General features: G+C 37.7%; 1 protein-coding gene across 2 annotated transcripts in view; it reads right to left on the bottom strand.

The window, feature by feature from the left end:
* The window catches only part of TTC27 (tetratricopeptide repeat domain 27), a 162,487-nt gene that overhangs the window by 120,260 nt on the left and 22,447 nt on the right, over nucleotides 1-19,780 (bottom strand). For both annotated transcript variants that reach the window (XM_070476658.1, XM_020880848.2), the window contains exons 6-8: nucleotides 10,477-10,641; nucleotides 8,209-8,342; nucleotides 55-167 (exon numbers count right to left, since the gene is read on the bottom strand). In XM_070476658.1, coding sequence (XP_070332759.1) covers nucleotides 55-167; nucleotides 8,209-8,342; nucleotides 10,477-10,641 — 412 coding nt within the window. The remainder of the gene's footprint in view (nucleotides 1-54; nucleotides 168-8,208; nucleotides 8,343-10,476; nucleotides 10,642-19,780) is intronic.

Genomic DNA, 19,780 nt, shown 5'->3' with positions numbered 1-19,780 from the left:
CAAGAGAATCAATATGCAAGAAATTCAAGGTGGCCAAGTATGTCATTCACTTACCAGATTCCAAGGATAACAGCAAGCTCTTCAGCACATAGATCAGGCATCTGAAACTGTTCACAGTCTGCTAACTTTATCTCATTTAGAACGGTATCATCATTGAGCTCAACATTCTGGTGGAATACCAAAGAAAATATTTAAAACAAAAACTAAGTTTGATTTAATCAATAGACTATATGCAACAGACTGCTGGGTGGGATAACATTTTTTTGTTTAAGATTTTACAGTGTCTATACATGGTCAATAGGCTGTTCTTCTTGTGAAACATATTTGGGGACAATTTACTGTGTAGAAATGGAGGACATGCCATCTACATGACAGGAATGCACTGACATCATCAATAACAGGGAATAACTGCTCTTCCCTGTTTGATTGAGCCTATGAGGCAAAAGCTCCTCTACCGATACATCAGGACTCAAAACCAGAACTTTCTCATCGGTTTCTAAATCATAATCTGAAACATCAATTCCCAATTCTGTTTCCCAAGAAGATCTAGAATAGGAAGGAAAAGAAAACACAATTGAAAAAGAAATAAAGCCTGAAGAAGTAGAGAACTTGGTAGAGTACTTGATTTCAAAAACAACTACAAAGCCAACACGTGAAGACAGAAATACAGATGAAAGGAAGAGAATAGAGTCCAAAATTTCAGACCCATATTACATGGTCAACTGATTTTCAACAAGGTACCTAGATGATTCAACAAAGGAAAGTTTTTTCAATAAATGATGTTAGAAGAACTGTATATCCACTTGGGAAAAAATAATGCTCTGCCCAGATCTCATACCATACACAAGAATTAAATCAAAATGAATCACAGACCTTACTGTAAAAGCTGATACTAAAAGACTTCTAAGAAAGAAATCACAGGAGAAAAGACTTGTAACTTTGGCGTAGGCAGAGAGTCTTTAGTTCGGACACAAAAAAACTTGAACCATCAGATAAAAACTTCTAACTCTTTGAAAACACTGTTTGAAAGTGAAAAGTCAAGCCACAGACTGAGAAAACATACTCACCAAACAAATATCTGGGAAAAGGCTTGTAATCAAAGTATGGAATTACAGCTTAATAAGAAGATAAAAAACTCAACATAAATATGAACAACTTTACAAAAGACCCTTTACAAAAGGTTGGCTAATCAGCACACAAAGAGATCCTCAATAATAGCAGTCCACATGAAAATACTAATTAAAATCAGAATGAACTACTAGTACACATACATAAAATAGATAAAATTTAAAAGACTGACAATCCCAATTGTTGCCAAGGATCTGGAACAATTCAAGCTTTCATACATTGCTGGTAGCAATGTAAAATGGTACAACCACAGAAAACAGTTTGCTAGTTTCTCATAATAAACATATTTACCATATGAGCTCTCAATTCCACTCCTTTGTAGTTATCTATTAGAAACAAAACATATGTCCACCCAAAGATATATATATATATACATATATGTGTGTGTGTGTGTTCATACCAGTTTTATCTGTAATAGCCCAAAACTGGAAACAACCCAAATGTCTGTCAACAGGTAAATAAATTAAAAAGAAAAATTATGCTATATGCATTTAATGAAATTCTAATCAGCAATAAAAAAAAAGTACTGACACATACAACCACACAGACATATCTCAATTCAAAAACATCATGCTGAGCAAAAGAGGCCAGATAAAAAGAGGACATACTATAGGAGTCTAGTCACATAAAATTCTAGAAAAGGTAAACTATCTATAGTCACAGAAAGCAAGTGAATGATTATTTAGGGCCAGAGAAGGTGTGGAATTAACTGCAAAGGGGCAGGATGGAATTTTCGAGGGTAATGAAATGTATCTTTTTTTTTTTCCATTTCTTTTTATTAGTTGGAGGCTAATTACTTTACATCATTACAGTAGTTTTTGTCATACATTGAAATGAATTAGCCATGGATTTACATGTATTCCCCATCCCAGTTCCCCCTCCCACCTCCCTCTCCACCCGATCCCTCTGGGTCTTCCCAGTGCACCAGGCCCGAGCACTTGTCTCATGCACCCAACCTGGGCTGGTGATCTGTTTCACCCTAGATAATATACATGTTTCCATGCTGTTCTCTTGAAACATCCCACCCTCCCCTTCTCCCAGAGTCCACAAGTCTGTTCTATACATCTGAGTCTCTTTTTCTGTTTTGCATATAGGGTTATCGTTACCATCTTTCTAAATTCCATATATATGTGTTAGTATACTGTAATGGTCTTTATCTTTCTGGCTTACTTCGCTCTGTATAATGGGCTCCAGTTTCATCCATCTCATTAGAACTGATTCAAATGAATTCTTTTTAATGGCTGAGTAATATTCCATGGTGTATATGTACCACAGCTTCCTCATCCATTCGTCTGCTGATGGGCATCTGGGTTGCTTCCATGTCCTGGCTATTATAAACAGTGCTGCGATGAACATTGGGGTGCACGTGTCTCTTTCAGATCTGGTTTCCTCGGTGTGTATGCCCAGAAGTGGGATTGCTGGGTCATATGGCAGTTCTATTTCCAGCTTTTTAAGAAATCTCCACACTGTTTTCCATAGTGGCTGTACTAATTTGCATTCCCACCAACAGTGTAAGAGGGTTCCCTTTTCTCCACACCCTCTCCAGCATTTATTGCTTGTAGACTTTTGGATAGCAGCCATCCTGACTGGCGTATAATGGTACCTCATTGTGGTTTTGATTTGCATTTCTCTGATAATGAGTGATGTTGAGCATCTTTTCACGTGTTTGTTAGCCATCTGTATGTCTTCCTTGAAGAAACGTCTGTTTAGTTCTTTGGCCCATTTTTTGATTGGGTCATTTATTTTTCTGGAGTTGAGCTGGAGGAGTTGCTTGTATATTTTTGAGATTAATCCTTTGTCTGTTGCTTCGTTTGCTATTATTTTCTCCCAATCTGAGGGCTGTCTTTTCACCTTGCTTATAGTTTCCTTTGTTGTGCAAAAGCTTTTAAGTTTCATTAGGTCATGAAATGTATCTTGACTGCAATGGTTGGGTGCAAGTATTTTCCAAATTCCATCAAATTATATAATTAAAATTATTCTGTGTAAGCTATATCTCAATAAAATAGATTTTTAAAAATTAATCATCAAAAAATAGTAAAATCACAATGAGAAATCACTACACACAACTCACAAAAATGCCAAAAATTTTTAAACTGATAATACCAAGCACCAGCAAGGATGCAGAGCAATTAATGCTCTCATATACTGAGGGTGGGGATGTGAAATAGTACAACCACTTCGGAAGACAGTTTGATCATTTCTCTAGTTAAAAATACACTTAATACAAGCCATTTCAATCCTTGGCATTTACCTGTGAAAATTAAAACATACATTCAGATGAAGACTCGCACATGAATGTTCCGAACAGCTTTATTCATAAGAGCCAAAAACCAGAAACCCTCAGCTGTCTACCAACAGAATGGATAAACACACTGTGGCTTATCCATACAATGAAATAATAAACACTCAGCAATAAACAGGAGCTAATTGTCGGTATTAAAACAAGGATGAATCTCAAAACACTATGCTAAGTGAAAGAAACCAGACACAGAATAGTCATGCTATCTGATTCCATTTATTTGAAACTATGGAAAAAGACCAGCTCTAATCTGTGATGGAAAGCAGGGAGGGAAAGTGACTGACTGCAAAGAAGTATGGGTGACTTTTCTGCCTAATGGAAACGGTTCTGTACTTTGATTACAGTGTGGCTACGTGGGTCTATCTGTTAAAACTCACCAAACTGGACACTTAAAGTAGGTGCATTTTATTTTATGTAAATTATTCCTCAATAAATTTGATTTAATTTTTTCTTCCAATTGAATAAAAGTAGCTTAAACTAGGAAGACTAAACTGTAGGCCCAGCTCTACTTATAAGGTTTTGTGAAAAGAATACAACCTTCAACAACTGCTGACAGGAGGAACACAGAACTCGAGGCGGCTAGGCATTGAAAAAGTGCCTCCTCTCTTCTTCCCTGACCTGTAGAACTTCAAAAGGCTGGGCTGGCAGGCGCACAGTGCACCCTGGTGGCCAGCCATTTTCAACATATGCTTTTCATAATTGTTTTTTTAAACCTGCATATGTAATTTTAAATTTTCTAACAGTTACACTTAAAAAAATAAATAAAAGCGATTTAACCTAGTATGTCAAAAATATTATCCCTGTAACATTCATTAATAGAAAATTAGTAATTAGATACTATAAACTCTTTCAGTTTACGAAATCTAGTACATCTTTGACACTTCAACACATCTAAGCTTGGACCAAGCAACTTTCAAGTGATCAATAATCGTTATGTGGGTACATCACTGGACTGTGCAGCTCTACAGTATCCAAAATTCCCACCTTTTCACATCCTGATAGGGATGTATCAACCTTCTTACTGACACCCAATGTTTGTGGAGTGTCTTTATAGATATAATCTGATCCCTTTAAAAAGTGTGATGTGGGAGAAAACAAACGAGGAAGCTAAAAATACAATAACCTTCCCAGGTTCTCAATCGGGCTAGACAATAAAGATGTCACAAGGACCCAAGTTTCCACCTCCCAGCAAGGACTCCTCCCCCTCCCCCACAGAAGACCTGAGACAGGTCAGCCTTAGCAACAGAGCACCATTTATTTGTCAGCTACAGATGGGTGACCAAAAACTTTGATCTTCATTCAAGATTCTCTACGTTCCTATTTAGCACTTTTTGAAATTAAAACTGGTCGGCTGCAGCACCTACTTGCCTATATGTTCTACACATTGCAAATTTAAAAGATGGTCTACTTTAGACTCATGCCAACCTAGTAATATTTTGCTGCTGCTGCTAAGTCGCTTCAGTTGTGTCCGACTCTGTGCAACCCCAAAGACGGCAGCCCACCAGGCTCCTCTGCCCCTGGGATTCTCCAGGCAAGAACATTGGAGTGGGTTGCCATTTCCTTCTCCAATGCGTGAAAGTGAAGTCACTTAGTCGTGTCCGACTCTTAGCAACCCCATGGACTGCAGCCTGCCAGGCTCCTCCATCCATGGGATTTTCCAGGCAAGAGTACTGGAGTGGGGTGCCATTGCCTTCTCCAGTGTAATATTCTACTGAACCATAAAATTAACTACAGGGATTTCCCTGGAGGTCCAGTGGTTAAAACTCTGAGTTCCCAACGCAGTGGACACGGGTTCAATCTCTGGTCAGGGAACTAAGTTCCCACATGCCTTTTGACATGGCCAAAAAAAAAAAAAGCAACAGTCTTTGAGACCTCTTCAAATGATGCTTATGATATTGTTACTGTGTACCCATCACAGATTTGTTTCTTTTGGTGTTGTCCTTTCTATGTAATAAGTGCTATATCTAGATTATCAAGCTAAAACTTGAAACTGCACAGGTGTGGACTTTTGCACAGACTTAGTTTTTGCCCATAACCATGTACAATTTTGCAACAGAGGCTAGTCACATGAGACACGTATCTGGATTGTCCTGTATTACTGCATTTTTCTTGTTCTGAAAATCCTTAACACTGCAGCTGACAAAAATGAAAACTGTGGTATTTCTGATCAGTTTTCTGAAATCTTTTATGCTAAAATCACACGCAAGAATTGACTCTTTAATTTTGACACCTTTGAGATCTGTACAAAAGGGTGTTGTCTTGAAGCAATGAGTGAGCACCATCTGGGATATTTAGTTTGACCTATACACACCATCCTCATGTACTCATCTACACTGCCTTACACGCGACACACGGTGGGGAACCTGCAATTCTGTGCTCTTTATTTCCCTTCGTATTCATCCTAAGCACCTTAATAAATTGCTGTATTGTGCTTAATGTAAAATAAAAGAAAAAAACTAGCACACAGTACATCTCCGATCTGTTCAGCATTTAATGCATACTTTTTACCAATGATGCTGACCGTATGTTTGTTTCCTGTTCAATGTACAATTTTAACTTATCCTCCCACCTCACACTGCACACTGATGATTTAACAAGAAAGAACAGAGTCTGTGCCTGTGATCTGCACACTGGGGTTCCTCATAACTGCTGGCTGAGTAAAGCCTGAAGTCCAGTAGCTACAGGTTATGTAAATTCCCCATTAATAACAGATTAAAAATCTAGGAAGGCCTAAAGGGAAACACTATGCTCCTCACTGACAGTAAAATTATTATATTTCCTCAATTATTAAGAAATACATCTTCACATTGTAACATTTCTAATCATGATATATTTTATAATCATTACAAGTGGTATCATAGTGTTCTTTTTTTCCTGAAAAGTTTGGTTATTAAACAGAATTGGTATATTTTATAATCTAACAGTACCTTTGACAAAAGGAATTAAGATCTATCACTAATCAAACAAATAAGTCTATCCTCCATCCACGAGTATAAAGCTATTTCGATCTAATCCACATCTACATCACATAATTTATATTTTCCACCTTTAAGTGGTAATTCATGAAGATCACAAGATTATCTGAATGTATTTTATTCAAATATGAAAGATTAAATTTCATATCAAATTATACATTATTTTTATGCATTTCTCATAACAGTCATGACATTCTATTTATAACCATAGGAGATAATTTGCCATACAACTCCACATAAATACATACATACAAATATACATGCACACATAAATAAACAATGATGGATTACTGAATTAAATTCTTGGATTGCAGAACTAAGTCTCTTTTCACTGATGCTGTACTTCCGCCTAAATACCAGGTCTATGGTAGTTAAACTAAGACTCAGGGAGGGACTTGGGTTACATCAAAAAGTTGAAGGAGGGGCTGCCCTGGTGGTCCAGTGGTGAGGAATCTGCCTGTCAATGCAGGGGACACAGGTTCGATCCCAGGTCCAGGAAGATCCCACATGCTGAGGTGCAATTAAGCCCATGGGCACAACTACTGAGTCCACGCGCCTAAAGCCTGTGCACTGCAACAAAGAGCAGTCCCCACTTGACACAACCAGAGGAAGCTCATACACAAGTAAGACCCAGAGCAGCCAAAAATAATCCTCAAAAAGAAATGAATAAAAGCCAGTGTGCTAAAAAGAAAAGGCGGCAGGAGGAGGGTCTGGTATATACAAGGAGGAAAGACAGGATGGAAGCGGATGCCACAGCTCCCTGCCACACAGTAGCACAAACACTCCTTCGGCCATGGCTCTCCTACTGCAGGAGAGACAGGCTGTCCCTGAGCTTCTCCATCTTTCCCTTCTTCCCTTCCTTCTCCTCTTAGAATCCATAGCTGTCCCTGCTCACCAGTCCCCAAAATATCACAAAAACAGAGAACCTGGAGCAAGCCCAGGAAGTATGTAAGATCTCATCAAAGACATTCCTCAGGACGCCTTATTGCTGCCACTCTTCTTTCCCATCTCCCTAGCCCCTACTCTTGGCATTCTCTTCAGTACAGTTAGAATTTTAGTGCTCAATGCACCAAGCAAATTTGTTTACAGGCTCTAGAATGAAAAGTGGCAAAACACAGGCTTCAGGGACAGTAACATCAACCAAATTACAAGCAGAAATGTTGGTCTGGGGTCTCTGGGATAAGAAAATATAAATGCTAATGGCCTTCACAGAAGCAGATGGAAAGCCTATTGAGTGGATAAACTGACCAAAAACTATAAATTTAAACTACACGAGAATGCATTACCCAAGTCAGAAACACATACTATGGCAGAAACCAGCCCAATAATAACAGAGTAGCTGAAGACAGATCAGAAAACTTGTAAAAAGGAATTCTGATCATCTGTTTACATATTTAGAAGAAGCCTAAGAAATATCAAGGCTCTTAATACTTGAGAATATCAAATACTTGAGAAGGCAAATATCAATACTTAATTAAGAAGGCAAAAAATAGGGCAGCCACTGGAAAAATTAGTTTCTACTCAGTCTGCCTTTTGGATTTTTTTCAGGGCAGTAATATATAAGTAACTACATTATTAATTCACACTTACCTAAGTCTAGAAGAAAAACAACAGTTTATCTCTGAGGATAGAAACAGCTTTAAAATGGGTTCTGTTTTAGTTTCTTTTTAACATCCAGCCACCTTGTAAAAGCTCAAGAATGGTCCAAAAAAGCCTCTTCCCACTCCATCCGGTGTTTCTACGAAACTTCCCTATGGAAACTATTAGACTTGGATGCTAATTTAAACAGCTTATGATCCTACTCACCTTGGTTAAATATTCCTGAGGAGTGGGTGCTGGAGTGAATTTACAATTTGAAAAGACAGTTCCTTCCCTTCTTACATCTAGAATAAGTTGTGCGACATAATTTTCCTGGAACCGTGTCCTTTTTCCTAAAGCACCTGAAAATACATATATTAAATTATACTTAGTAACTTGCCAATTAGAATACCATACAATCATAAACAGTAGTACTTTCAGAGTGCTTTAGAGTTTATGAGGTATTTTCCCCATTTCAAATAAGAGAAACATGAAGCCCCATGATGACTTTAAAGTGACTTATAAAATCATAAAGCCAGGAAGCTATAGGCCCAGAACTCAAATTTCTGCCACTAGAAATTCCCCATACTTACCTTTGCATTCAACTACATCCCTCCTCAAAAAAGAATACATTCAACGTCACAGGGAGAAGAAATACTCTCCTCTCCATACAACAGATGAAAAAGTGTTAAGTTCTGAAGTGTAGTCTCGCTTGCTCAAGATTACACGGTTTTTAGTATCAGAGCCAGAGCTTAAAGCCAGGGTCTGCAGATTCTAAATCCCAGTCTTTCTATTACATTATCTGGCTCCATATAAGGCCAAATATTGTTTTTACTCTGTATCTGAAATAGCTAGCTGCAGAACAGCTTTAAGAGAAGCACAAGCTCTGACATCTATTCTCTGGTGAGAGTCAGATTACAAAGACCCTTGATCACAAAGACCAGTCTAAGAAGTCTGGATTTCATCCTGTGATGAGTCTGGCTCTATGTTATAAAACAACCACTGAAACATGTTATGCTAAAAATAGCTATTGAGATGGTCTAGCACAGCTTACTATTTTATAGTAAGGCAAGAGCTGAATGGAAAAAAATTATAATCTGATTCTCATTTTATATCTGTGAGCACTTTGTATTTTTAAGCTTTTCAATCTTAACTTGGAAAAAAAAATATGAAGAACTAACTAGTAAATACATCAACAGTTAAAGCTGACTATGCTGAGTACCATGACACTAGTTTTATAAATGATCCTCCCCAAAAAGTCTACTAGGATCAAAACATAATTTCTAAAACTAACTTCACAACTTATATTGAAAGTGTTAGTTGCTCAGTTGTGTCTGACTCTTCACGACCCCAGAGACTGTAGCCCGCCAGGCTCCTCTGTCCACGGAATTCTCTAGGCAAGAATACTGGAGTGGGTAGCCATTCTCTAGATCCATTCCAGGTATCTTTCCAACCCAGGAATCAAACCAGGGTCTTCTGTACCACAGGCAGATTCTTTATCATCTGAGTCACCAGGAATCCATATTACATATAATTATATCTCAAATATAAGACTCCAACTTACACATGGCCATTGTTCCCAAAATTATAAGTTGGATATTTAATAATTTTCCTCATACAAACAATGTAATAAAAGGTGGCTAATATCCCAGACTAGGCCACTAAGTTATATTTCCCTCATAATATATCCTAAGGATTTTACTGACAGGACTACCTCAATGAGCATAGCGTTTAGGGACTAAAAATGGGCCTCAAAGATCATCTAGAACCAACCTAGAGAAGACAAACAGGTTCAATCATTTAAACATTCACATAGCCCAGGTTCAACAGGTGTAAACTGTGTGACCAACTGCTGATGTTTAACTTTCATGAATGTTTTCAATATGGAATGTCAATATTTTTAGGCTAGGGACAAGGAGATACATTAAAAGAAAACAATGTTTCTTATTTGGTACTCAGAAGAAACACAGATTTTAGGAAAAATTCTGTAATTTATTTGTTCATTCAACAAATGTTTATTGAGTGCCTACTATATGCCAGGTAGTATTCTAAGACAGTGAAGAAGCATCTAAACAGAACAGTCAAAAAACTGTTCTTAAGGAATACAAGAAAGGCAAGATAGAAGCTACAGGTGGGTACTTATAGAAAAGGGCAATGTAAGAAGCCAAACTAAACTTGAAAATCTGGAGAGGTCTTGAGAAGCCCACAGTCACAACTACATGGGCGAAGTTCATTTGTGTACTGTCTAGCTATCGTACAGTACCAATATGTCTAACCAGATTAGAAAATAAGTGAGCATTTGCAGGAATAAAGAAAATACAGTTTCAATTTTGTTCTAAAACTATTAACTATTTAAATAGAATCTTAAAAACAGGTTTTTGTAAAGCAACCAAGAGGACACAGATAATCAAATACCACCATAAAATACAGCCAAACCACAATGTATATACTAGTTTTATCATAAATCAATTATCCACAAAAGGTTAAAAATCTTACCTGTCAAATCAATTTGTAATCTGCAGATGTCTTTAGCAATACTGAATTGATCTTTTGCTTTTTTATATTCATAATAATATAAAAATATATATGCACATTCCAGATGGAATTGAACAGCCAAACATCGACCTGAATCATCTACAAACAGATCCTCTAGCTTCATCACTGTTAGACAAAAGATGAGACATTGAAAAGCAGTCAATATCTTGTAATAATCTGTGACAGAAAATAATTTCAAAAATGATTTATGTGTATTTGTATAATGAAATCACCTTGCTGGGCACTTGAAACATTTTAACTCAACTATACTTCAATAAAAAATATATATATTTTTTTAAAGTATGAGAATAAAAATACATTAGTAAGTAAAACATTTAGGCCATAATATGTGAAATACATATATTACATAGTTCCTACTCTTAAAGAATTTCAAGTCTGGAAAATGAGGAACACATACAGTAACAGTTCATAGCAAGCACTGTCTGAGCACTTATATGTTCCAAGCTAGAAGCTAAGGACATTACATACATTATCGCCTTTACTCCACAATCCTAAGAGATATCATTCATGACCCTGCTCTTTCTTATTTAGAGTGTTTGTCTTAATCATGCTGCCCAAAATACGGCAATACGAGGTGATGATACAACATACCAAGTCAATCTGCAAAGAGTTAAACAACACGAAAATCTAATGAAGGGGAGATTAATATACAGTTTTCCACATGAAGAATGTAGAATTTCTCCCTTAAAAGGAGAAACAGAGGTGTATCCGGATATATCTGAGACAATGAATATCAAGTAGAAAATGAGTAGATGTTGGCTTAGGAGTCATATTGTATTTTTCTGAACACCTCAGATGAAAAGATGGGAGAATAGCAGCCTAATGACATGGTACCTCTAAAAAGGTGACTTTCAAAATAAAATATATATATATAATAAAGGGGCTACTGACATACACCAAGGGGGTGTCTAACAGGTCACCTCGTCCATCCCTCTACACTGTCCCTGACAAAGTGTCCCTCACAATGTCTCCAGAAACAGGATCAGCATCTCACAAAGCAATTCATATGAACGGAAGGATGGTGGATGACAGAAGATACACTTACAATGTCCAAAAACTGAGAATCCATTTTCTACTATTCAAGCTGAAGAGAAAGTGATATCGACTGACACCTACTCTGCTCGACACTAGATATTTACATGTTGTGCTAATTCACACAATGATGTCTTTAGGGCTGACATCAACCTCATTTAACTCATGAGAAAACTGAGCTTAGTCAGCTTACTGACTAGTCACTTTGGCTGAGAAGTGGCAAAGCCAAAATCTGAATCCAAACTTGTTGGGAAGAAGGGAAGAGGGAGCCGGCACAGAACAACCAAGGTGTAGAGGTGATGTTGCAAAACGGAATCTATATGACTTCTCACCAAGTAATCCGACAGAAACCTATAGCTGAGAAACAGACACCCTTCATCTTATCATGAAGTGAAAATAAAATGAGTCTGGAAAAAACTTTTTATATACTGCCAGTCCTTTAAAGAGATTCTTAACTCAAAGAAACTAAATCAAGATGTACACGTCTTACTACTTTAAAAGGCAGACAGGCATCCAAACACAAACTTCCCACTGCAAAAATCCTTCATGCAAACCAAACGCAAGAAAACCTGGATCTGGGCTCTCCTGGTGGCTCAACGGTAAAGAATCCACCTGTTTATGCAGGAGATGCAGGTTCGATCTCTGACCCAGGACGATCCCACAGGCTGTGGAGCAACTAAGCCTGTGCTCCACAGCTACTGAGCCTGTGCTCTGAGGCCCAGCAGCTGCAACTCCTGAGCCCGCATGCCCACCGCTACTGAAGCCCGCGTGCCCTAGAGCCTGTGCTCCACCACCACAATGAGAGGTCTGCACGCCAAAACCAGAGCGCAGTCTCCGCGTGCCAGCGATGAACTAGAAAAAGCCAGCGCAGCAACGAAAACCCAGCACAGCCAACTAAATAAATATATAAACAAACTCTTCTAAATTAAAAAGAGGCAGGTGGAGGTGCAGGGAGAATAGGGTAGAAGGACATAGAGACAGACAGGAAACTTCTCTGAACAGACCTTGTTACAGAGTTTTGACTCTGCAATCATGTAATTATTTTACATATCAAAAAATAAATCAGAAAGAAAAAAGCAATCCCTAAAAACTGAAAACAAATGGAAAAACTAAAACTCTATATAACAAGTTGGTGACAAGAGAAAGAGTAATTGCAAATGACTTAGAGCACAGTATACACCCCTAATGCAATACATTGAAGGGACAAAGAGAGTTGCAAAGACATCTTGAGCCTTATTCAGTGGTCTTACTGTTAGTTGGTATGCTGGCGTCGCTCTGAAACTTTTTATACATGCAACAAAGCAAGTCATTACATTTATACTGTTTGGCACAAGATTTTCAGTTTAAGAAAAGAAGGACACACATATGAAATCAAAGATATTGACACAACGCAAGGTTAAATTTTTTTAATCACATTATTTCTTTGCTAGTATCATACTGTTGAAATTACCCTAGTTTTTAATTAACTTTTATACCTGAAAGTCCCCATCATTATCTTTCTCTTTAAAAACTGTCTTGGCTATTCTTACACACTTTTTCTTCCAGAATCAATTTGCAGGTTCTCTCTTCAAAATGTTTGTAACTGCACTAATTGTAATTTCACAACTAGCATCTTGACAATACTGATCATCCTATTCAAGACAACAGTATGCCTTTAACATTTTTTTAGTAAAGTTGTACAATTGACTTCATTTTAGTTTTGAACATTTTAAGAAATTCCTGGGTTAAATCTTTTTTTACCTTTTCTTTGAAATATAATTGACATATAACATGCCATTAGTTTCAGGTGTACAACGTAATGATTCAATATATGTATATACTGCAAAATGATCACCACAGTAAGCCTAGTTAACATCCATCACCACATACAGTTACAATTTTTTTCTGGTGATGAGAACTTTTAAGATCCACTCTCTCAGCAACTCTCAAATATACAATACAGAAGTATTCGTTACAGTCACTATGCTGTATATGTAAGGTGAAATTTTTCAAGTTTTACTGAGATGATTCATACACACACAGTCCACCAATCTGAAGTGTGCGATTCAGTGGCTTTTCGTCAATCCAGGAAATGTGCAACCATCACCACAGTCAACTCTAAAACACTTTTATCACCTCAGAAATAAATTCTGAACCTGTAGCTATCACTCTCTTCCCCTCATCCCTCCTATAGCCCTAAGCACCACTAATCTACTTTCTGATTCTAACTTTACCAATCCTGCATATTTCATATAAAGGAAATTATTTATCATGTGGTCTTTCATATCTGGTTTCTATAATTTAATATGATGTTTTCAAGGTTCACTTGTGCTGAAGTATGTATCACACTTCATTTGTTTATGACTAAAAAATAGTATAATAGAAATCACTGTATGAATAGACAGTATTTTGTTTACCCATGTATCAGTTGATGGACACGTCCATCTTTTAGCTATTATGAATAATGCTGTTATAAACATTCATATACAAAGTTCTGGGTGGACCTATGTTTTCATTTGTCTTGGGTATATACATCTAGGAACTGCTGGATTATATGGTGATTCTATACTTAGCTGTTTAAGAAAAAAACAAACTGTGTTCCAAAATGGTTACACCATGTTATATTTCCACCAGCGGTGTTCCAACTTTTCCACATCCTCAACAATATGATTATCTCCGTTTTTTTAAATTACAGCCATCCATGTGGGTGTAAATTGATATCTTATTGTAGTTTTGATTCTCATCGTCCTGATGACTGATACCAAATGTTTTTTCATGTACTTATTGGTCATTAGAATGTCTTCTCTAGATAAGTATCTATTTATATCTTTTGCACATTTTTTAATTGGGTCATTTGTCTTTTATATTACTGAGCTGTCAGAGTTCTTTATATATTCTAGATACAAGTTCCTTATCAGATATATGATTTGCAAATATTTTCTCCCACTCTATGGCCTGTCTTTTCACTTTCTTGATAGTGTCCTTTGAAACACACAAGTTTTTAAAATTTTCTGAACAGACCTTGTTACAGGTTCATAACCTTGTTATGAGGTCCAACTTTCCTATTTTTTTGTTGATGTTGCTCATGCTTTTGGTGTCATAGCTAAGAATCTACTGCCAAATCTGAAGTCACAAAGATTTACCCCTATATTTTCTCCTAAGAGTCTTAGAGTTTTAGCTCTTACACTAGGACTCTCATCCATTTTTATTTAACTTTTCTATATAGTGTAAGGTAGGGGTCCAATTTCATTCTTTTGCATATGGTTACCCAGCTGTCCCAGCACATTTGCTGAAAAGACTGTCCTTTTCCAATTGAAATATGTAAAGCAAATAATTATGTTAACATTGTTATGAACAAGATTTTCAATTTAGGAAAAAGATACAAATATCAATATAAACACTTTGTACAGTTAAATTTTAATTGGAGCTCTTTGGTCAGGGTTAGGGACTTGACAGGCATTCAACCAATGTGTTTGTTAAGAACGGTCTCAAAAAAGGGCCTCAGCTGGGTGCTTGCCTAAGTCTGAAATATGCGTTATGCGTTTCCAAAAGCAGGCCTGGTGACTTGACCAAAGGCTCAGCCAGCATGTTTGCAAGGTCCAAAGGTCACCCTGAGAGGTTGCTCGGGATCAGTCAGAGGCTAGACTAGTGTTTGTGGGGGCTGGAGTCTCAACTGGTGTGCTCAAAAGGGCCAGGGACTCAACCAACATTCAAAAGAGCCAGGTCAAGGATTAAGCTGTGGGCTCCCCAAGGTCAGGGCCAAGGGAGCAGCCTGAACACAGAGACACAGCTGCGAGACTGACTGTGTACAGGAAGACTGTACAAACACTTATACTGAGGTTAATGGGAGCCCGGTTTTTCACTGTCAAAGAAAGGAGTTAGAAACCTGGAAGAGAGAAGACTAAAATAAATTCTGTGGTATTGGACTGGAATTGGAGATGATGCAATTCATGCTTTTTAATACATAGATAAATACAGAAATAGACACAAAGGTACACGTATACTTACACATACACATACACATACTTTCCAGCTATGGCTAGTGAAAGACTTTAAAAGGAACCAGAGCTCCTTGGAGAAATTACTGATTTCAGGGCCAGAGCAAAGTAATACAAAATAAGGCTAATGCATCTTCTTATGTCAGAAAACAAAGAAGCACTCAAAGATACGTTGAAAGGGCATAGAAGCCAATTTGAACAAGCTTCAGCTGGCCAAATGTGGGACATTTTGAGTGCCAAATTGTAATCCATTGAATGAATTTGGAATCTGTGAGTGCACACTAATGTCAATATATAAATGCATAAATTCAAAGTTTACTGAGGAATAGGAGACTTATATGGTATCTAAGTACATCACCATACAACAGCAATTAATTATAAAGAGTAATAACCAAAAACTGGAAGCAATCAAATTTTTATCAACAGACGAAAGAACAAACAAATTATGGTATTTCTATATAATGGTACACTACTTAGCAATTAAAAAGAATGAACTATTGCTATAAGTGACAATATGGATGAATCAAAATAATTCTGCTGAGTCAAAGAAGCCCAGCTAAACACACACACAAAAAGTGTGAGACTATATGAAACCACTTTTATAAAATTCAAGGAAATGCAAACTAATATGCAGTAACAGAAAGCAGATCAGTGGTGGCCTGAGAGGCTGAAGGAGAGACCAGGGAGAGTGTAAGAGGATGGGATTCCCAACAAGCACAAGGACGTTTTGGGGAACAAAGTATATGTTCATTATCTCAATTTTGATGATGGTTTCACAGGTGTAAATACATGTCCAAACTTTAGAAATTGACATTTTAAGTATGTCAGGTGTACTGTATGTCAATTATATCTCAATAAAGCTGTTTCAAAAACAAAAAATGTAAAGAGAAAACTCTAATGAAGAAGACTGACAAATACCATCTTAATCAAGTAACCAAAGTCAGGATCACCAGTAATGAGACCAACTGAAATCGTGTGCCACCTGGTAGGATGCAATGAGAATAACAGCACAATTTCTGTGCAGACCTGTACTGAAAGACACTAAAGAGGAACGACAACTAAATCTAACACTAGGTTCGAGACTGGATCATGCTGCTGTAAAGGATGCTTTGGGCACAACTGGCCAATCCTGAACAGCAGTAATTAGATACGAGTATCTAATCAGTGTTAATTTCCTAATATTGGTGGCTGTATTGTGACTGTACAGGAAAATGCCTTCTTAGGAAAAACTCCCTAAAATGTGCAGAAGGGGCATCAATTCAACGACTTATTTTAAACGGTTTCAGAGAAAAAAAAGTTCTTTGTACTAGCAACTTTTCTAGAGATTTATGTTTCAAAAAAATTTAAGTCCAAAATATTAGCAATTAGAAAAAACTTAAGAATATATCCTGCCTTTCCTACACAGACTAAATTTTAGGGTTCTCACATAACCGTGATGAGTTCTTCTTTACAGAAGAATCCTGGGGGAAAAAAAAGAATGACTGAATTATAAAATCACTAGGTAAGTACTTACAAATAAACAGACAGATGGCAGTTTCAGAGCCAAATGCAGAGTCACCTAAGTAAAAATGCCGACCGAGTGGAAACCTCACAGGATCCTTGATAGCTGGATGGAGGGTGTCCATCATAAGCCGTGAAGACCAACGAGGCACACAACCATAGGGAAGTGCCAGTCTACTCCAACTCATTTCCTCAAAAAACATTTTTAAAATCCTCTTCTCCCTGACCTCCATACTTCCCAGCTTGTCTCCAGCTGTCACCCCCTCTGACTTTCCATCCTCCTCCTGCCTCACACCCCTTTCCAACTTCCCTTCTTCATCCTACAATTCTAATCAGTGTCTACTGAATTATTTCTCATGCTTAGAATCGGGCTAGATCCTAGAGCAAAGTTAAGCCCTGTGCTCCCCTATAAAGAAGATGGAAGAAGTACTAGGAAGAGAAGACACATAATCATTATTCAATATACAGTAAACTTGATTTGAAACTGGCTGGTACTGGCCATAAATACCATAGAGGGAAAAATCCATAAGGCTGGGATAGTTGAACAAACCTTGTCAGAAGGGTTAGGCCTTGAAAGATGGGTAGAATTTGGCTATAACTCCACTTCTAGACTGTAAGGGTCACAAAAGAAGGGTCCACATGTGTCTTGTTCACTGCTGTTTAAGCCTAGCACTTGTCATAGTTGGTGCTCAATAAATATCCTGCTGCTGCTGCTAAGTCACTTCAGTCGTGTCCGACTCTGTGCGACCCCCTAGACGGCAGCCCACCAGGCTCCCCCGTCCCTGGGATTCTCCCAGCAAGAACACTGGAGTGGGTTGCCATTTCCTTCTCCAATGCATGAAAGTGAAAAGTCAAAGTGAAGTCGCTCAGTCGTGTCCAGCTCTTAGCGACCCCATGGTCTGCAGCCCACCAGGCTCCTCCGTCCATGGGATTTCCCAGACAAGAGTACTGGAGTGGGGTGCCATTGCCTTCTCTGCAATAAATATCCTAAGAGTGAACAAATATTTAGAAATTCTCTGATGGCTGTCACCAACAAGACAGAATTCCAATTTCCTATCCGCCTAGCTCCTATCAACCTGTTACAACATCACCTGACACATAACTCCTAACACTGTCCAGCCATTCCAAACTATTGGAAATCCCCAATACACAAAGATGTCTCAAGTTTCTGCGCCTCTCTTTGTACATATTACACGCCCTTTCCAACTACCTAATGAATTGTTTCTCATTCTTCAAGAACCAGTTCAAGTATTAGCCACTCTGCAAAGCCTTCTCTGGTCTCAAGTTTAGACTAATCATATCCTTTCTTTCACTCCTTCCTCTTTTTTCTAACTGAAATATAGTTGATGTACAATATTATGTCAGCTTCAAGTGTACTACATAGTGATTTGACATTTGTATAACATTTGTATACATCATGAATGATCACCACGCTAGCCTAATAACCATCTGCCCCCATACAAAATTATTACAATATTGTTGACCACACTCCTTATGCTGCATTAAGTCTCCATGGCTTATTTATTTTATAACTGGAGGTTTGCCCCTCTTAATCCTCTTTATCTATATTGCCCCTCCCACCTTCCTTTCCTCTGGAAACCACCTATTTGTTTTCTGTGTCTATGAGTTGGTTTTCACTGTTCTGTTTGTTTTGTTTTTTAGATTCCATATGTAAGTGAGATCACACAATTTTTGCCTTTCTCTGATTTATTTCACTTAGCATGATGCCCTAAAGGCCCATCCATATCGTCACAAATAGCAAGGCTTCATTTTTTTTTCAATGGCTGCCATTCCCTTCTTTTTGTGCCCTTTTCTTCTTGTATTTTAGCCTCAATCCCACTGAGTTCACTGATACCCCCAGCAACTACCAGTGACCAGATCACAGTGAGAAATTAAAATTTTTTTTAATTAGTATCAAATTACACAGGAAATACAAAGTCAAAAATAAAACTGAGAATAATTAAAGATTTTCCTAATTTAAAAAATGACCTGATGAAATTGGTATGTAAAAATAATCATCCAGGGACTTCCCCGATGTCCAATGGCTGAGACTTACACATTCCTAATGCAGGGGGCCTGTGGTTCAATCCCTGGTCAGGGAACTAGATCCCACATGCCGCAACTAAGACCTGGTGCAGCCAAATAACAGGTAAACAAAACAAACAAACAAAAAATAACAACAATTCAGTACTGCTCTATAAGGAGAAGAAAGGAAGGCCAAGAAAGAACCTATGACTCAGGTGCAACCCTTAGACTCGAAGTGATAGTGATAACACCCTTCAGGAACTGCAAGACTGACCACATAGAAGGAAGGATAGACCTACTCTGAAATTCTGTTGCTTAACACCAGTGCTATACAATAAAACTTTCTGTGATGATATTAAATACAGCTGCACTGTCCAAAATGGTAACCATTTGCCATCAAGGTGGCTTCTGAGCCCTTGAAATGGGGCTAGTGAAACTGAGACACTGAATTCTTTACTTCTTTTAATTAGCCACATTAGTGGCTACACTAGACAGCACAGCTCCAGAGAGCAGTTACGGCCAACAGAATAGCATTTTTTTTAATTTACTAAAAGAAAGCACTCTGTAGCAATTATGGATCCCAACAAGAAAGCCAAAAGAAAGAGGAAATAACTTTTTTTGGTCACAATCTTTCAACAGATCCCAGCATTAAAAAACTGGCCTACAAAGAATCACATTATTTTACACCTGGAAAAGACTCACAGACCATC

This window comes from Odocoileus virginianus, chromosome 2 (genome assembly GCF_023699985.2).
Source record: "Odocoileus virginianus isolate 20LAN1187 ecotype Illinois chromosome 2, Ovbor_1.2, whole genome shotgun sequence".
Classification (NCBI taxonomy): domain Eukaryota; kingdom Metazoa; phylum Chordata; class Mammalia; order Artiodactyla; family Cervidae; genus Odocoileus; species Odocoileus virginianus.
Note: the sequence above shows the minus strand (reverse complement) of the source record. Positions and strands in the feature narration are given on the sequence as shown.